At 43.2% G+C, this 17825-nt stretch overlaps 3 protein-coding genes across 6 annotated transcripts in view; all 3 read left to right on the top strand.

Moving 5' to 3' along the window:
* The first annotated feature begins 646 nt into the window (after window positions 1-646).
* Window positions 647-14590, top strand: traf3 (TNF receptor-associated factor 3). Its single transcript, XM_079174168.1, has 14 exons — window positions 647-857; window positions 4559-4721; window positions 5609-5774; window positions 6235-6286; window positions 6361-6465; window positions 6661-6825; window positions 8913-8993; window positions 9238-9312; window positions 9396-9488; window positions 9563-9703; window positions 10552-10729; window positions 12108-12451; window positions 12572-12763; window positions 13269-14590. The coding sequence occupies exons 2-14, from the start codon at window positions 4562-4564 to the stop codon at window positions 13302-13304; spliced, it is 1788 nt and encodes a 595-aa protein (XP_079030294.1). The 5' UTR covers window positions 647-857; window positions 4559-4561; the 3' UTR covers window positions 13305-14590.
* cUnh5orf63 (chromosome Un C5orf63 homolog) lies at window positions 13382-17298 on the top strand (the record flags this gene model as incomplete). The annotated part of the gene is made up of 5 exons (XM_079174639.1): window positions 13382-13462; window positions 14128-14276; window positions 16558-16597; window positions 16953-17009; window positions 17086-17298. The coding sequence occupies 5 exons, from the start codon at window positions 13382-13384 to the stop codon at window positions 17254-17256; spliced, it is 498 nt and encodes a 165-aa protein (XP_079030765.1). The 3' UTR covers window positions 17257-17298.
* The window catches only part of LOC306707724 (uncharacterized protein), a 30438-nt gene continuing 27390 nt past the window's right edge, over window positions 14778-17825 (top strand). For all 4 annotated transcript variants that reach the window (XM_079175302.1, XM_079175303.1, XM_079175305.1 and 1 more), the window contains exon 1: window positions 14778-15006. The gene's annotated coding sequence lies outside the window, so the exon portion shown is untranslated. The remainder of the gene's footprint in view (window positions 15007-17825) is intronic.

Here is a 17825-nt window from a genome sequence, read left to right as displayed (position 1 = left end):
TTTAGTGATAATAATTATCTTTATTTACACCAAAGCTTTCTAAACTAAAGGAAGAAAACTTTCAATTCAGCTGAAGAATAGAGACAATAAAATCTAATTTTGGGCTTAAACCCGTTCTCAGTTGTCTCAAAACAGCCGGTAAGAGACGGTGAGAGACAAAAAAATATTTTAAATATTATTTAAACAAATACATACACATCTATATATCAATGTATACATATATATATTTAAAAAAATGATTCAATAAATACAAAAGTATATTTATATACATTTGTATTTATTGAATCATTTCTTTATGTATCTCTGTCTTATGTATTAGATAAAGCAAAAATAGATTGTACTGTCAAACAGCGCCCCCCGGTGGTCGGCTGTTATCTATACATCTAAATAAACACATTTGTTATATATATTTATTTTGTATATACATATGTATAAATATATATAAATGTATGTATATAAATTTATAAATGTATATATACAGCTGTATATATTTATATATATATGTATGTATACATATATATATTTGTATGTATATACTGTATATATAGAGATGTGTACACATATATAACAGCGCCCCCTGGTGGTCGGAGGACTCTGGGGCTGCTGGGGGATTTCCTGGGCGGAAGCAGCGGAGGGGGTTTCCAGTGTGATCGGACCAGAACTCCCCTCTGGATCTGGATCTCTGAACTGGATCCCAGAGACGTTCTCCCTCACGGACACACGAGCAGACCGACAGAGACCCGAAGAAGAGAACCCAGAAACTGAACCCGGACCATGAGGCTCCGAGGCAGCGGAGGGTTAACGGTTTGAAACCCGGAGAAGAGTCCGAGACCGGAGGAGCTGCGGAGGAGATTCATGTGAGTCAGTGGAACCTCAGTGGAACCTCAGTGGAACCTCAGAGGAACCTCAGTGGAACCTCAGTGGAACCTCAGTGGAACCTACCAGGAGCTGGAAGAAGCGAACTACATGTTAGCTGTTTGTGTTAGCTCAACAGATGCTAGCTGTGTGTGTGTGTCTCTGTGTGTCTCTGTGTGTGTGTGTGTGTGTGTGTGTGTGTGTGTGTGTGTCTCTCTGTGTGTGTGTGTGTGTGTGTGTGTGTCTCTGTGTGTCTCTGTGTGTCTCTGTGTGTGTGTGTGTGTGTGTGTCTCTCTGTGTGTGTGTGTGTGTGTCTGTCTCTGTGTGTGTGTGTGTGTGTGTGTGTGTGTGTGTTTCTGTGTGTCTCTGTGTGTGTGTGTGTGTGTGTGTGTGTGTGTGTGTCTGTCTCTGTGTGTGTGTGTGTGTGTGTGTGTCTCTCTGTCTCTGTGTGTGTGTGTGTGTGTGTGTGTGTCTCTGTCTCTGTGTTTGTGTGTGTGTGTGTCTGTCTCTGTGTTAATGTGTGTGTGTGTCTCTGTGTTTATGTGTATCTGTATGTATGAGTGTGTGTGTGTCTGTCTCTGTGTTTATGTGTATCTGTATGTATGTGTGTGTGTGTGTGTGTTTATGTGCGTATGTCTCTGTGTTTGTGTGTGTGTGTGTGTGTGTCTCTGTGTTTATGTGTATCTGTATGTATGTGTGTGTGTTTATGTGCGTATGTCTCTGTGTGTGTGTGTGTGTGTGTGTGTGTCTCTAAACTAAAATCATTGTTATTGAAACAAGAAGCTAAAGAAGCTAACCATCTGTTAGCTTTAGCCGTTGGTCTGTTTACATTAAAGATCAATAACTAATCAATAACTAATCAATAACTAATCAATGAATCCGTTTGTGTGACGTCACAGAAGCTGAAGAGTTGATTTCTTAATCTGGATTCATTTCCTGTTTTAGTTCAAAGGTTTTGTTCAACTTGAAAGTCTTAATATTAATATTATATATTCAATATTAATATTAATTAATACATAATACTTCATTTTATTTTTATTGAGTTTAAATTCAATTTAAGTCTCATAAAGAAACCAGAAAACAACAATAATGACAGAATGTGTTTATATTCTGTGCAACTTGAATCAGAGTTATTGCACAAGTTATTATACAAGTTATTAAATAATGTTATGTGTTATAGTGATAATAATGTCAGACCTTTGTGAACGTTTTCATCTCGTTTTTATCACGAAACAAACTCTTGCTTCACGTGTTAAAGCTGCATTCTCTCTAGTGTCCACCATTTATTGGTATAAATGGATGTGAATGATGTCATGTAGTGTTAAATAACTATGAGTCATCAGAAGACTAGAAAAGAGAAGTACAGTTGTACCAGTACCGTCCATTTACCATTTACTATTCAGTTATACTTAGCTCCGCCCTCTTCATGGTTTAAAGACGTATAAAGACGTTTAAAGACGTATAAAGACGTATAAAGACGTTTGAAGACTGTTGAAGACGTATAAAGACGTTTGAACAGGTTTGAAGACGTATAAAGATGTTTAAAGACGTTTGAATACGTATAAAGACGTTTGAAAGGTTTGAATACTTATAAAGACGTTTGAAAGGTTTGAAGACGTATAAAGACATTTAAAGATGTATAAAGGCGTATAAAGATGTTTGAATACGTATAAAGACGTTTGAAAGGTTTGAATACGTATAGAGACATTTGAAAGGTTTGAAGACGTATAAAGACATTTAAAGATGTATAAAGACGTTTGAAGACTTTTGAAGACATATAAAGACGTTTGAAGACTGTTGAAGACGTATAAAGACGTTTGAAGACTGTTGAAGACGTATAAAGACGTTTGAACAGGTTTGAAGACATATAAAGATGTTTAAAGACGTTTGAATACTTATAAAGACGTTTGAAAGGTTTGAATACGTATAAAGACGTTTGAAAGGTTTGAAGACGTATAAAGACGTTTGAAAGGTTTGAAGACGTATAAAGACGTTTGAACAGGTTTGAAGACTTATAAAGATGTTTAAAGACGTTTGAATACTTATAAAGACGTTTGAAAGGTTTGAATACGTATAAAGACGTTTGAAAGGTTTGAAGACGTATAAAGACGTTTGAAAGGTTTGAAGACGTATAAAGACGTTTGAAAGGTTTGAAGACGTATAAAGACGTTTGAAAGGTTTGAAGACGTATAAAGACGTTTGAACAGGTTTGAAGAGGTTTGAAGAAGTTTGAAGACATAAAGACGTTTGAACAGGTTTGAAGACGTATAAAGACGTTTGAAAGGTTTGAAGACGTATAAAGACGTTTGAACAGGTTTGAAGACTTATAAAGACGTTTGAAGATGTATAAAGAGGTTTGAAGAAGTTTGAAGACATAAAGACGTTTGAAAGGTTTGAAGACGTATAAAGACGTTTGAACAGGTTTGAAGACTTATAAAGACGTTTGAAGATGTACAAAGAGGTTTGAAGAAGTTTGAAGACATAAAGACGTTTGAACAGGTTTGAAGACGTATAAAGACATTTAAAGATGTATAAAGACGTATGAAGACTTTTGAAGGCATATAAAGATGTTTGAAGACGTATAAAGATGTTTGAAGACGTATAAAGATGTTTGAAGACGTATAAAGATGTTTGAAGACGTATAAAGACATTTGAAGATGTATAAAGACATTTGAACAGTTTTGAAGTCGTATAAAGATGTTTAAAGACGACTTATAAAGACGTTTGAATACGTATAAAGACGTTTGAAAGGTTTGAAGACGTATGAAGACGTTTGAAAGGTTTGAAGACGTATAAAGACGTTTGAAGACTTATAAAGACGTTTGAACAGGTTTGAAGACGTTTGAAAGGTTTGAAGACTTATAAAGACGTTTGAAGACGTATAAAGACGTTTGAACAGGTTTGAAGACTTATAAAGACGTTTGAAAGGTTTGAAGACGTATGAAGACGTTTGAAAGGTTTGAAGACTTATAAAGACGTTTGAAGACGTATAAAGACGTTTGAAGACGTATAAAGACGTTTGAACAGGTTTGAAGACTTATAAAGACGTTTGAAGACGTATAAAGACGTTTGAACAGGTTTGAAGACGTATAAAGACATTTAAAGATGTTTAAAGACGTTTCAAGACTTATAAAGATGTATGAAGACGTGTAAAGATGTTTGAAGACGTGTAAAGACGTAGAAAGACATTTGACTCCCTTAAAAAAATCAATACACAATATTATTTTTACAAAATATCTATTCTAAAATACAGAAGAACCCGACCGGAGCTGTGCGTGTGCGTGTGCATGTGCGTGTGCGTGTGCGTGTGCGTGTGCGTGTGTGTGTGTGTGTGTGTGTGTGTGTGTGTGTGTGTGTGTGTGTGATGATACCGTCAGTGGAAAAGCCCCGAGCTTCCCCACAACTGAGCCATGACGTGTGTGTACAACAGCTGATTTCTTCTTCTTCTGTTTTTACAATGGAAGCCTATCAAAAGGTGATCTGGTTCAGGTCTGCTTTCTGGAGAGTCAGCTGAAGACTTTTATTAAATAATAATTAATATTAGTATTCTATTTGAGCTTGCTTTGGTTTTCTGTGTTATTGATTTATTTATTGATGTAAAGCTTTGAGTTTCATCGTCTTTGTTCATAGGCCACGCCCCTCTGCTGGACTCCCCTGAGCATGTGCGGCATCACCATTAACCCCATTCCCCCCCCCCCCCCAGGTCATGTCAGCGGGGAGGAGTGCTGACGGGAGGGAGGTGCAGATTCCCCTCCAGCAGGTGGCGCCCTCCCTGACCACGCCCCTCTCTGTGGCTCCGCCCATCATCCCGCCCTCTCACCGTCAAGTCAATCCCTGGCCTCCCAGTGACATCACCACTTCACAAGGTAAACAAACGCATCATCAGGTGTGTCTCTGTGTTCAGGATGAACTCAGGTGTGTCTGTGTTCAGGATGAATGAACTCAGGTGTGTCTCTGTGTTCAGGATGAACTCAGGTGTCTCTGTGTTCAGGATGAATGAACTCAGGTGTGTCTCTGTGTTCAGGATGAATGAACTCAGGTGTGTCTCTGTGTTCAGGATGAATGAACTCAGGTGTGTCTCTGTGTTCAGGATGAATGAACTCAGGTGTGTCTCTGTGTTCAGGATGAATGAACTCAGGTGTGTGTCTGTGTTCAGGATGAACTCAGGTGTCTCTGTGTTCAGGATGAATGAACTCAGGTGTGTGTCTGTGTTCAGGATGAATGAACTCAGGTGTGTGTCTGTGTTCAGGATGAATGAACTCAGGTGTGTGTCTGTGTTCAGGATGAATGAACTCAGGTGTGTGTCTGTGTTCAGGATGAATGAACTCAGGTGTGTGTCTGTGTTCAGGATGAATGAACTCAGGTGTGTCTCTGTGTTCAGGATGAACTCAGGTGTGTCTGTGTTCAGGATGAATGAACTCAGGTGTGTCTCTGTGTTCAGGATGAACTCAGGTGTCTCTGTGTTCAGGATGAATGAACTCAGGTGTGTGTCTGTGTTCAGGATGAATGAACTCAGGTGTGTCTGTGTTCAGGGTGAACTCAGGTGTGTGTCTGTGTTCAGGATGAATGAACTCAGGTGTGTGTCTGTGTTCAGGATGAATGAACTCAGGTGTGTGTCTGTGTTCAGGATGAATGAACTCAGGTGTGTCTCTGTGTTCAGGATGAATGAACTCAGGTGTGTCTCTGTGTTCAGGATGAATGAACTCAGGTGTCGCTGTGTTCAGGATGAACTCAGGTGTGTCTCTGTGTTCAGGTGTCCCTGCAGGTTTCCTGCCTCTTCACGGAGGATTCAGAGATCACTTTGTATTAACTCCAGAAGCCAAATACTGCTGCGAGACCTGCAGCCTGGTCTTGTGTCAGCCCCGCCAGACAGAATGTGGACACCGCTTCTGTCAGAGCTGCATCAACGACATCCTCAGGTAGGAGAAGGAGAGACTGTTAGACAGGAAGTGGTTTACAGGCGTTTGTGCTGCGTAACCTTTCAGCTTGAAGAATAAAATCAAACCTAACTACCTGATGTCTCGTAGACCTGAACGTGTTTATGTTCTTTACACATACTAAACACATAATATGCACGTACTGAACACGTACTATACACGTACTAAACACATAATAAACATGTACTATACACTTAGTATACACTTAGTATACACTTAGTATACACATACTAAACACGCTTATCAATTGTTTGTTCTAAGTGATATACTCCCAGTTTTGAACATGAAGCTCTTGTCCCTTCATGGTTTGAATGCACTTATCTGTCCATTGAATGTCATGTAACAGGCGGAGGTTGCAGTTCATGCTCTGACCAGCAGGTTGTCAACCTTTCTCTCTCTTCAGTTGAATGAAGTTGAATTAATGTCCTCTTTCGTCCTGTAGTCATCCAACCCCGGTATGTCCAGCTGACATGGAGCCTCTGTTCAAAGACAAGGTGGGCAGAGATCATTAATTCATTAATCATCATCATTTATTAATTGATTAGTTACTGAACTGTTTATTTTTCAGATCTTCAGAGACGTTTGCTGCCATCGTGAGATCATGGCGCTGAAGGTTTACTGTCGCAGTGAAGCTAACGGCTGTGAGGAGCAGATGAGTCTACAGCAGATACCTGTAAGGAAAACAAGAGCATCCTGCTCTTTGATTGGCTGTAGAGTGTGCTGTGTAAATCCTATAAGTGTGCCTCAAACACCGTTAACAGTTGACTAAAACAATAAAGGACCCCCAGGTGTCCACGTGCAATTGATGACCAGGTTTGATCATATCAAGACAACTCAGTCTTCCTGTCTGTCTCTCACTTGTCTGTAGGACCACCTGAATGTGTGTCCGTTCTTCGAGGTTCCTTGTCCGTTGGGTAAATGTAAAGAGCGAATGATGAGGAAAGAGATTCCCGACCACCTAAGCTGGAAATGCAAACACAGAGAGACCAGCTGCGAGTTCTGCATGACCAAGATGCCTCTGACCGACCTGCAGGTATCTCATGACATCACTGCTGACCAATCTGCAAGTAGACTAGCTCCAGTTCTGGAGACTTGCTGAGGAGGTTTGGGGACTAGTTGCAGAGGATTGGGGACTAGATGCAGAGGATTGCTGACTAGATGCAGAGGATTGCTGACTAGATGCAGAGGATTGGGGACTAGATGCAGAGGATTGGGGACTAGATGCAGAGGATTGGGGACTAGATGCAGAGGATTGCTGACTAGGTGCAGAGGATTGCTGACTAGATGCAGAGGATTGGGGACTAGATGCAGAGGATTGGGGACTAGATGCAGAGGATTGGGGACTAGATGCAGATGATTGGGGACTAGATGCAGAGGATTGGGGACTAGATGCAGATGATTGGGGACTAGATGCAGAGGATTGGGGACTAGATGCAGATGATTGGGGACTAGATGCAGAGGATTGGGGACTAGATGCAGAGGATTGCTGACTAGATGCAGAGGATTGGGGACTAGATGCAGAGGATTGGGGACTAGATGCAGAGGATTGGGGACTAGATGCAGAGGATTGGGGACTAGATGCAGAGGATTGGGGACTAGATGCAGAGGATTGGGGACTAGATGCAGAGGATTGCTGACTAGATGCAGAGGATTGGGGACTAGATGCAGAGGATTGGGGACTAGATGCAGAGGATTGGGGACTAGATGCAGAGGATTGGGGACTAGATGCAGAGGATTGGGGACTAGATGCAGAGGATTGGGGACTAGATGCAGAGGATTGGGGACTAGATGCAGAGGATTGGGGACTAGTTGCAGAGGATTGGGGACTAGATGCAGAGGATTGGGGACTAGATGCAGAGGATTGGGGACTAGATGCAGAGGATTGCTGACTAGATGCAGAGGATTGGGGACTAGATGCAGAGGATTGGGGACTAGATGCAGAGGATTGGGGACTAGATGCAGAGGATTGGGGACTAGATGCAGAGGATTGGGGACTAGATGCAGAGGATTGGGGACTAGTTGCAGAGGATTGGGGACTAGATGCAGAGGATTGGGGACTAGATGCAGAGGATTGGGGACTAGATGCAGAGGATTGCTGACTAGATGCAGAGGATTGGGGACTAGATGCAGAGGATTGGGGACTAGATGCAGAGGATTGGGGACTAGATGCAGAGGATTGGGGACTAGATGCAGAGGATTGCTGACTAGATGCAGAGGATTGGGGACTAGATGCAGAGGATTGGGGACTAGATGCAGAGGATTGCTGACTAGATGCAGAGGATTGCTGACTAGATGCAGAGGATTGCTGACTAGATGCAGAGGATTGGGGACTAGATGCAGAGGATTGGGGACTAGATGCAGAGGATTGGGGACTAGATGCAGAGGATTGGGGACTAGATGCAGAGGATTGGGGACTAGATGCAGAGGATTGGGGACTAGATGCAGATGATTGGGGACTAGATGCAGATGATTGGGGACTAGATGCAGAGGATTGGGGACTAGATGCAGAGGATTGGGGACTAGATGCAGAGGATTGGGGACTAGATGCAGAGGATTGGGGACTAGATGCAGATGATTGGGGACTAGATGCAGAGGATTGGGGACTAGATGCAGAGGATTGGGGACTAGATGCAGAGGATTGGGGACTAGATGCAGAGGATTGGGGACTAGATGCAGAGGATTGGGGACTAGATGCAGAGGATTGGGGACTAGATGCAGAGGATTGGGGACTAGATGCAGAGGATTGGGGACTAGATGCAGAGGATTGCTGACTAGATGCAGAGGATTGGGGACTAGATGCAGAGGATTGGGGACTAGATGCAGAGGATTGGGGACTAGATGCAGAGGATTGGGGACTAGTTTTACCACAGTTTGTGAAGCGGCAGCACCTTTAGTGACTGTTCTCGGAGTGATCAGCCTCATAGTGGGTAAAGGCAAATAATAGAGCAGCTCGAGCAGTCTGGTAAGTTCACTCGTGCTGTATAACAATGTTACATTATGGATATGTTGTCCAGCCGTAGACTGCACCATCATTCTGTGAAGCTGCCGTCTGATTCTGAAGTCCAGTCTAAAGTGTTTTGTCATGATGATTAACATAGGGAAGTTTCTGTCTGTTTTCAGAAACACAAAGAGACGGTGTGTCCAGCATTCCCAGTGTCGTGTCCAAACCACTGCTCCTTTTCCTCCCTTCTCCGGAGTGAGGTAGTGATCCAGTTTGTCTTCTGCCGTCCAGTCAGTCTTGTTCAGTACTGAGTTAACCAGTATGTGTGTAACATACTAGAGGAACAGAAGACGTGAAGCCATTGTCGAGCTTGTTTTGAGTAAAGTCTTGAACATGTACAGTTGTCGCTGGAATTATTGAACTAACAAGTCTGATTCCGTGTAGTTCTGTGTACAGCAGCACCTGGTAGTGATGACACTCATTGATTTGTTGTGTATTCTTCAGCTGTCCAGCCACCAACACGACTGTCCCAAAGCTCAGGTGAGCTGTCAGTTCCACCGCTACGGCTGCACCTTCAAGGTAACCGCTCGTCCTCTTCCTCGACTTCTTCTTCCGTTTCTTCTTCTCAGTATGAATGTTAATGTGCTTCTTTTGTACTTCAGGGTTTGAACCAGGACATGAGGCAGCACGAGTCCACATCGGCAGCCGAACACCTGAGGATGATGGCCAACAGAAGCTCCACGTTAGAGAACAAGGTAACCATAGCAGACTGAGGGAACATGGAACAGGGTTTGGTTTTGTGACTGATCTTTGTGTGCGGTTTCCACAGGTGGAGGATATTAAAGGTGAGCTGTTGGAGAGGTACAAGGTGCTCCCTACTCTCAGCAGTCGACTGTCCGAACTTGAGAACCAGAGCGACGAGCTGAGAGAGAAGAACCGACAGATGGAGCAGAAACTGGCCACCATGCAGGTAATGCTTTGACCTAATTCTACTGAGGCAAGGCCGTATATTCATACAACACATTTCATATACTGTGAAAGACAGAAGTCGTGTTAGAAATCCCACAAAATCAGAACATTGCAGAAATTAATAACCCACACAATCAAGGCCTTGAAGTGGGACTGTGGGAGTTGCGTTAGGAGAGCGTTCTAGTTAAGACTGACGAGTGTGACCTGCTGGAGATGAACCAGATGAAGGCAGAACGTGTGCAGTGACACAGTGCTGTATGTAGCACATCATAGACCAGAGGTCTTCAACAGGGGGTCCGCAACCCCTAGAGGCTCCGTGGAGGTACTGCAGGGGGTCCGCAAAATCTTTCGTTGATGAGACAAATATTATTATTTATTTTTTTCAAACATGAATGTGTCCATTATTTTAGTTCAGTATTGTATGTTTATGCATGGCAGTGGCATTATAGGCTCATTTTTCGTTTCCACATTTATGTTTCAAGTGAAAAAGTCGATTTGAACAGCTTTTGCATGATTATCATGCAATTGACAGACAATGTTGATGTTGTCATTGGTATCAGCTGAAGGTGTGTTTCTAACTGTACCTTCACATGTTTAAAACAACAACATGTTATTTGAATAGCTTAGTATTGAATGCACAATAAAGCGGTATGTTCATACATGACACTAGGCCCAGTTTAATATAAAACACAATGTTATAGAATATATATAGTCGGGGGTCCTATCAGTGTGGGGGTCCTGTCATAGACGGTCTGACCCTGTAAATAAAGGTGTATTTGCTTTAAATGTGGGTGGCTGAGCAGTCCCTCTCCTGAACCCGGACAGACCATCATCTCTCTCTTCCTGTAGAAACTAATGAGCTCTCACTCAGAGAAGCTCCTGGAGGTGGAGCTGGAGCTTCGTTCCCTCCGTGTTCTCAGAGATGAGGTGGAGAACTTGAGAGGAACGCTGGAGACCGTCCGGACGAGACTGAACACTCTAGAACAAGGGGGACGCAGCGGGACTGGATCCACAACACACACTCTAGGTCAGAACACACACTGGGGACGGGACTGGGGACCATTTGCAGCAGTCTCTGAGATCTAAGGTCTAGGGACTAGTTGCAGAAGTCTGGTGAAAAGTTTCAGAGGCCGAAGGACTAATTCAGATCTGGGTTCTAGTTTCAGAGATCTGGGTTCTAGTTTCAGAGGTATAAGGTCTAGTTTCAGAGATCTGGGTTCTAGTTTCAGAGATCTGGGTTCTAGTTTCAGAGGTATAAGGTCTAGTTTCAGAGGTCTGGGGTCTAGTTTCAGAGGTATAAGGTCTAGTTTCAGAGGTCTTGGGACTAGTTTCAGAGGTATAAGGTCTAGTTTCAGAGGTCTGGGGTCTAGTTTCAGAGATCTGGGTTCTAGTTTCAGAGGTCTGGGGACTAGTTTCAGAGGTCTGGGGACTAGTTTCAGAGGTCTGGGTTCTAGTTTCAGAGGTATAAGGTCTAGTTTCAGAGGTCTGGGTTCTAGTTTCAGAGGTCTGGGGACTAGTTTCAGAGGAATGGGGACTAGTTTCAGAGGTCTGGGGACTAGCTTCAGAGGAATAGGGTCTAGTTTCAGAGATCTGGGGTCTAGTTTCAGAGGTATAAGGTCTAGTTTCAGAGGTCTGGGGTCTAGTTTCAGAGGTATAAGGTCTAGTTTCAGAGGTCTGGGGTCTAGTTTCAGAGATCTGGGGTCTAGTTTCAGAGGTATAAGGTCTAGTTTCAGAGGAATGGGGTCTAGTTTCAGAGATCTGGGTTCTAGTTTCAGAGATCTGGGGTCTAGTTTCAGAGGTCCGGGACTAGTTTCAGAGGAATGGGGACTAGTTTCAGAGGACTAGGGTCTAGTTTCAGAGGAATGGGGTCTAGTTTCAGAGATCTGGGGTCTAGTTTCAGAGGTATAAGGTCTAGTTTCAGAGGAATGGGGTCTCTGTTTCAGAGATCTGGGTTCTAGTTTCAGAGATCTGGGTTCTAGTTTCAGAGATCTGGGGTCTAGTTTCAGAGGTATAGGGTCTAGTTTCAGAGGAATGGGGTCTCTGTTTCAGAGATCTGGGTTCTAGTTTCAGAGATCTGGGTTCTAGTTTCAGAGATCTGGGGTCTAGTTTCAGAGGTCCGGGACTAGTTTCAGAGGAATGGGGACTAGTTTCAGAGGACTAGGGTCTAGTTTCAGAGGAATGGGGTCTAGTTTCAGAGATCTGGGGTCTAGTTTCAGAGGTATAAGGTCTAGTTTCAGAGGAATGGGGTCTCTGTTTCAGAGATCTGGGTTCTAGTTTCAGAGATCTGGGTTCTAGTTTCAGAGATCTGGGGTCTAGTTTCAGAGGTATAGGGTCTAGTTTCAGAGGTCCGGGACTGAAACACAGTTAATCAATAACTCTAATAATGAATATTCACATCTTTGCAGCATCCCTGGAGAATCAGCTGAAGCGACACGATGAGATGCTGAGTGTCCATGAGATCCGATTGGCCGACATGGACCTGCGTTTCCAGGTGCTGGAGACAGCGAGTTACAACGGGACCCTGATCTGGAAGATCCGCGACTACAAGAGAAGGAAACAGGAAGCGGTGGGGGCGAAAACACTTTCGCTTTACTCACAGCCATTTTACACCGGATACTTCGGGTACAAGATGTGCGCCCGTGTCTACCTGAATGGAGACGGCATGGGCAAGGGGACGCACCTGTCCCTGTTCTTCGTGGTGATGAGAGGCGAGTACGACGCCCTGCTGCCCTGGCCCTTCAAACAGAAGGTACTGACCAGTTCACTGAAGGATTATAAGATACTTTAACAAGGTGTTGTATCAGTGAAGCAACCTGTATTTCAAAATCTTTGGGATTCAAACAAGTGAAACCTTCTGTTTGTCTGTTAGGTGACTCTGATGCTGATGGACCAGGGTCCGTCGAGGAAACACTTGGGGGACGCCTTTAAGCCTGATCCAAACAGCAGCAGCTTCAGACGTCCTGCAGCAGAGATGAACATTGCTTCTGGCTGTCCTCTGTTTGTTTCTCAGAGCGTCCTGGAGACTGGCAGCTACATCAAGGACGACACCATCTTCATCAAGGTGATGACACACAACTCTGGGTCTGGGCACACGTTTTAGAGAACTGAGGATTAGTTGGGGACTAGTTGGAGAGGTCTGGGGACTAGTTAGAGGTCTGGGGACTAGTTAGAGGTCTGGGGACTAGTTAGAGGTCTGGGGACTAGCTGCAGAGGTCTGGGGACTAGATAGAGGTCTGGGGACTAGCTGCAGAGGTCTGGGGACTAGTTAGAGGTCTGGGGACTAGTTGCAGAGGTCTGGGGACTAGATAGAGGTCTGGGGACTAGTTGCAGAGGTCTGGGGACTAGATAGAGGTCTGGGGACTAGATAGAGGTCTGGGGACTAGCTGCAGAGGTCTGGGGACTAGATAGAGGTCTGGGGACTAGATAGAGGTCTGGGGACTAGATAGAGGTCTGGGGACTAGCTGCAGAGGTCTGGGGACTAGTGAACTAGTTTACTAACCCTCGAGGTTATGGTACTGTGTGTTTGGTTTTCATATTGATCAATATCTGTGTTGATTGGTTGGCAGGTTACCGTGGATACCTCTGACCTTCCTGACCCGTGATGTTACGAACTCTCTGACCTGGTCTGAGATCTGCTCACCTGTCTGCGCCCAGTGGATGATGGGAAGGATCAGTGACAATGAAGGAGTCGCGCCTATCTAAGAACGACGACGACGCCAGAAGAGAAGAAGAAGAAACAGACAGGAAGCAGCCAATCAAAGTGAACATTACAGAGACTGGAGGACGGGTCTTCTTTGGATTGGCTGATGGACTAAAGAACTGTGTGTGTGTGTGTGTGTGTGTGTGTGTGTGTGTGTGTGTGTGTGTGTGTGTGTGTGTGTGTGTGTGTGTGTGTGTGTGTGTGTGTGTGTGTGTGTGTGTGTGTGTGTGTGTGTGTGTGTGTGTGTGTGTGTGTGTGTGTGTGTGTGTGTGTGAGTGAGTGAATGGATTCGTGTTGCCATAACATCACCGTGGTGTTATTCAGAGCCAACATGGCCGCCACAGCGAGGACATTGTTGCTGCTCATTACTGATGCCGTGCATCAAGTTTTACTTCCTGTTTATTACCTGTTTACCAAAGTATGCTGGGAAATCCACTGCAGCCACAGAGTAGCTCAGCAGACCAGTACAGACCAGCAGGATCCAGTACAAAAACCTTTACATTAAAATGTACCCAGTGCAAACCATTTACATGTAATATGACCCATTAAAAACCAGTAAGACCAGAAGAGTCTCACAAAGGACTGAGTAAGACCTGTTTAGACCCAGTAGAACCAGTGAAGACCTGTAAGTGTGAGTAGAACCTGAAAGAACCCAAGTATGGATTTAAAAGAGACACAATCCAAAAGTGTCCGCAGAACAATTCCTAGTTCCCAGTTTGTCCCAGTACAAGGTCACAGTACAAGGTCCCAGTACAAGGTCCCAGTACAAGGTCCCAGTACAAGGTCACAGTACAAGGTCCCAGTACAAGGTCACAGTACAAGGTCCCAGTACAAGGTCCCAGTACAAGGTCCCAGTACAAGGTCCCAGTACAAGGTCACAGTACAAGGTCCCAGTACAAGGTCACAGTACAAGGTCACAGTACAAGGTCCCAGTACAAGGTCACAGTACAAGGTCACAGTCTGCTGAGCTCCTCTGTGGTTTTGGAGGTTTTCTTCGTCTCATTTCGACTCATTTTGATTTATTTGCACAGTTTGAATGTTTAAAGTGTCAAAATAAAAGAAAAAGAAAACAATCTGTTTTATTTTATTTAACTTTTTATTTATTTATTTATTTGTGATTGTTGTTTTGGGTGATTTGACTGTTTGTAAACATTGACAGGAATAAAATGGTGTTTATTAATAAATGATCTCCACATTTAAAACAAACATAGAATAAATAAATATGAATAAATATATATATAACATAAATATTTATTTATTTATCAAATATTTAATTTTGTTATTGAAGCTGTTTTGACAAAAACAAGTGCATAGATTACTGAAGAAGAAGAAGAAGAAACAGCAGTAGGAGGAGAAGAAGAAGAAACAACAGGGGTAGGAGGAGAAGAAGAAGAAACAACAGGAGTAGGAGGAGAAGAAGAAGAATCAGGAAGTAGGAGAAGAAGAAGAAGAAACCGGAAGTAGGAAGAGGAGAGGAGCAGTAGTTTGTTTTTGTCTCGGAGGCTCTGAAATTCTTTCAAACTCTCCCAGAAAGTTTTATTAAACAGCCGGAAACTTCAGATATCTCACCGGGAAGAAGAACCGGCACCGTTCTGCGGAATCCGGTGAGTTTACCAGCGGGTCCGGGTCCAACTCTGAAGGTTAGGGGGGTGTGTGAATATGAATTGAAACTGTAAATTTACAACAAATCAAATGAAAAACAACACACGTGGTACAGATGTTAGTATATTTGTATATTTATATATTAGTGCTGGGCCACGATTAACATGTTTAATCGCGATTAATCTCATTGTTATGTTAAAGTTCATAATGAATCTAAAGTAGTGTGTTGGTCTCTTGTGTGTTAAAGTGCTGCTCTATGAACTAAAGGTCAACAACATGTGGTGTAAACACGTTAAACTCATCCGGTTGTTGTTAACAGCAGGATTCTCTTCACACAGCAGCAGTTCTATCTCTTCACTCTCTGTGCTCAGTGTGTGACGTCATGTGAAACGTTCACTGCTGTGAACATGAACAACATGAACAACACGTTTCATCACAATGTGTGTGTTGTGTGTTCTCCTCTTCATCACTATGATGCTGTAACTCAGAGGTGATGAAGATCACCCAGCGATGTCCAGTAGTCTCCACTGAGAGCAGCAGCTGGTGCTCGTTGTGACGCGTCGCTGTTGTCGTCTCTCCTTTAACACAACTCGTGTGTTCTTCTGGTGACGGTGCGTCTTGAGGCTCATACGTGACGTCATGAGGACGTTCCTCAGACCGACATCTTCACAACACCAACCCGCAGAGTGTCTCCACTGCTCTGTAGCATCTGTTAGCTTGTCTCTGTAGCATCTGTTAGCTTGTCTCTGTAGCATCTGTTAGCTTGTGTTGCTTTAGTTTCTCTAAACTTCTCCCACGCGCTGCATCAACATAGTCTGAAGACTTCCTGCACCGCTTGTTTGGGTGATTTGCTGCATCAACGGTGTTTATTGCATTTTTTTAAAAACTGCGTTAACGCGCGATAAATTAATTGTCGGCGTTAATTAATGAATGCGTCATAATAACGCGTTAACTTGCCCAGCACTATATATAAATATATATATATATATATATATATATATATATACATATTTATAGTTTGACAGGAAGGTCTGACTGAGTCTTTGAGTCCCCACGTCATCACAAACTAGAGTCTTTGAGTCCCCACGTTATCACAAACTAGAGTCTTTGAGTCCCCACGTCATCACAAACTAGAGTCTTTGAGTCCCCACGTCATCACAAACTAGAGTCTTTGAGTCCCCACGTCATCACAAACTATTACTCATTGGATAGCCTGAGACATATTTCATTACGACTTTCCGTCCTGCTCTGATTGGTCAGCTGGAAGCTCGGTGGATGTTTGAGGTCAGTAACATTTTGTTTGTTTTCTCAGATCAAATGTTTCTCCTGAGACGACCTGCAGCTCTGCAACCTCATATCTCCAGACTGTTTTCTACTTTACCTACTCTGACTCTATTTACTAAGGTAATAAAACCTTTTATCTCCAGACTGTTTTCTACTTTACCTACTCTGACTCTATTTACTAAGGTAATAAAACCTTTTATCTCCAGACTGTTTTCTACTTTACCTACTCTGACTCTATTTACTAAGGTAATAAAACCTCGTATCTCCAGACTGTTTTCTACTTTACCTACTCTGACTCTATTTACTAAGGTAATAAAACCTCATATCTCCAGACTGTTTTCTACTTTACCTACTCTGACTCTATTCACTAAGGTAATAAAACCTCGTATAAGAAACCTGTTAATTGTAACAATTTATTACTTTTATTGTTGCTCTTAAAAATACATTCAGCATTTGCGCTAAATTCTTTATTTCGGAAGTCAGAAGGAAGTACCCTGCCCAGTTTATTTCTCCTTTCCATGTTGGAAAAACCTTGTATCAGCCAGTAAAATGTAATGCTAGAATGTTTTCACTAACTCTATTTGAATTGATATTTTTCTTGAGTAACAATAGAAAGTTCTGTTTATGTTTCAGATGTTTTCATTGTGTTAAATCCTCTTTGTAGGATCCGTGTCCTCTGTGTGATGAAGCTAAAGAAGAGCTGGAACCTCTCAAACACAGAGTGAGACTCATCACATTAAAGTTTATTTTTAAATAATTATATTTATGTTGTGACCTGTCTGTCTCTCTCTGGACAGTTTGTCTTCCAGCAGGTGGACATCAGTCTCCCAGAGAACAGAGCGTGGTGGGACAGGTACAGGTGGGACATACCTGTCTTCCACCTGAACGGACAGTTTGTGATGAAACACCGAGTGGACGTCGTCCTGCTGGACAAACTGCTGCAGGACGCCGAGACGCAGGAGACCTGATGCCAGTTTATGATCAATAATCAATAAACACAACTGATTCAATAGATGTTTCTCTTCTGCGTCTTCTTCCGGGTTCATTACAGAAAACCAATCGGAATGGCCGCTCCGTGTGATGTCACAACTGTGGAACGAATTATATTCATTATTTAATGTTAAGGAGTCGGTGTCCGCCAATCAGGGTGGAGGATCATTAGTGATGTCACTGTGATGATGTCACTGTAAAAAGAAAAATAACATTTCTATATTTTATTCTGAGCCCTCACACCAACACCTGAGTCACCTGATGCTGTGAGCTCATCAATATTTAACCTGCCAATGGTTCTCTGTCTCTGGCTCAGCCAATCACAGCCATGGCGGCTGTGGGGGGTGTAGAGTGTGCTGGTTGTCATGTGCAGACCGTCAGGTGTGCTTTTTGTGAGCTGAAGGTGTGTTGATGGCATCTAGCAGCTTCAGCAGAGCTGAAGATGTTCAGTTTGCTTTGCAGAGAGCCAAGAATAAGATCAGCAACCTACAGAGACAACTGAACAACAAGTAAGTTAAAAGAGTTAAATATATCTTTGATGTTACAT

Source organism: Pholis gunnellus (assembly GCF_910591455.1).
Source record: "Pholis gunnellus genome assembly, chromosome: 15".
In the NCBI taxonomy this organism is placed as follows: Eukaryota; Metazoa; Chordata; class Actinopteri; order Perciformes; family Pholidae; genus Pholis; species Pholis gunnellus.
This window is presented reverse-complemented; position numbering and strand designations above follow the sequence as displayed.

Excerpts from the sequence above, each read along its gene's own strand:
- traf3 (XM_079174168.1), top strand. The coding sequence starts at position 4,562 with ATGTCAGCGGGGAGGAGTGCTGACGGGAGGGAGGTGCAGATTCCCCTC. Across the intron at positions 9,489-9,562 it reads GCTCCACGTTAGAGAACAAG|GTGGAGGATATTAAAGGTGA; the intron begins GTAACCATAGCA and ends CGGTTTCCACAG. Across the intron at positions 12,764-13,268 it reads ACGACACCATCTTCATCAAG|GTTACCGTGGATACCTCTGA; the intron begins GTGATGACACAC and ends ATTGGTTGGCAG.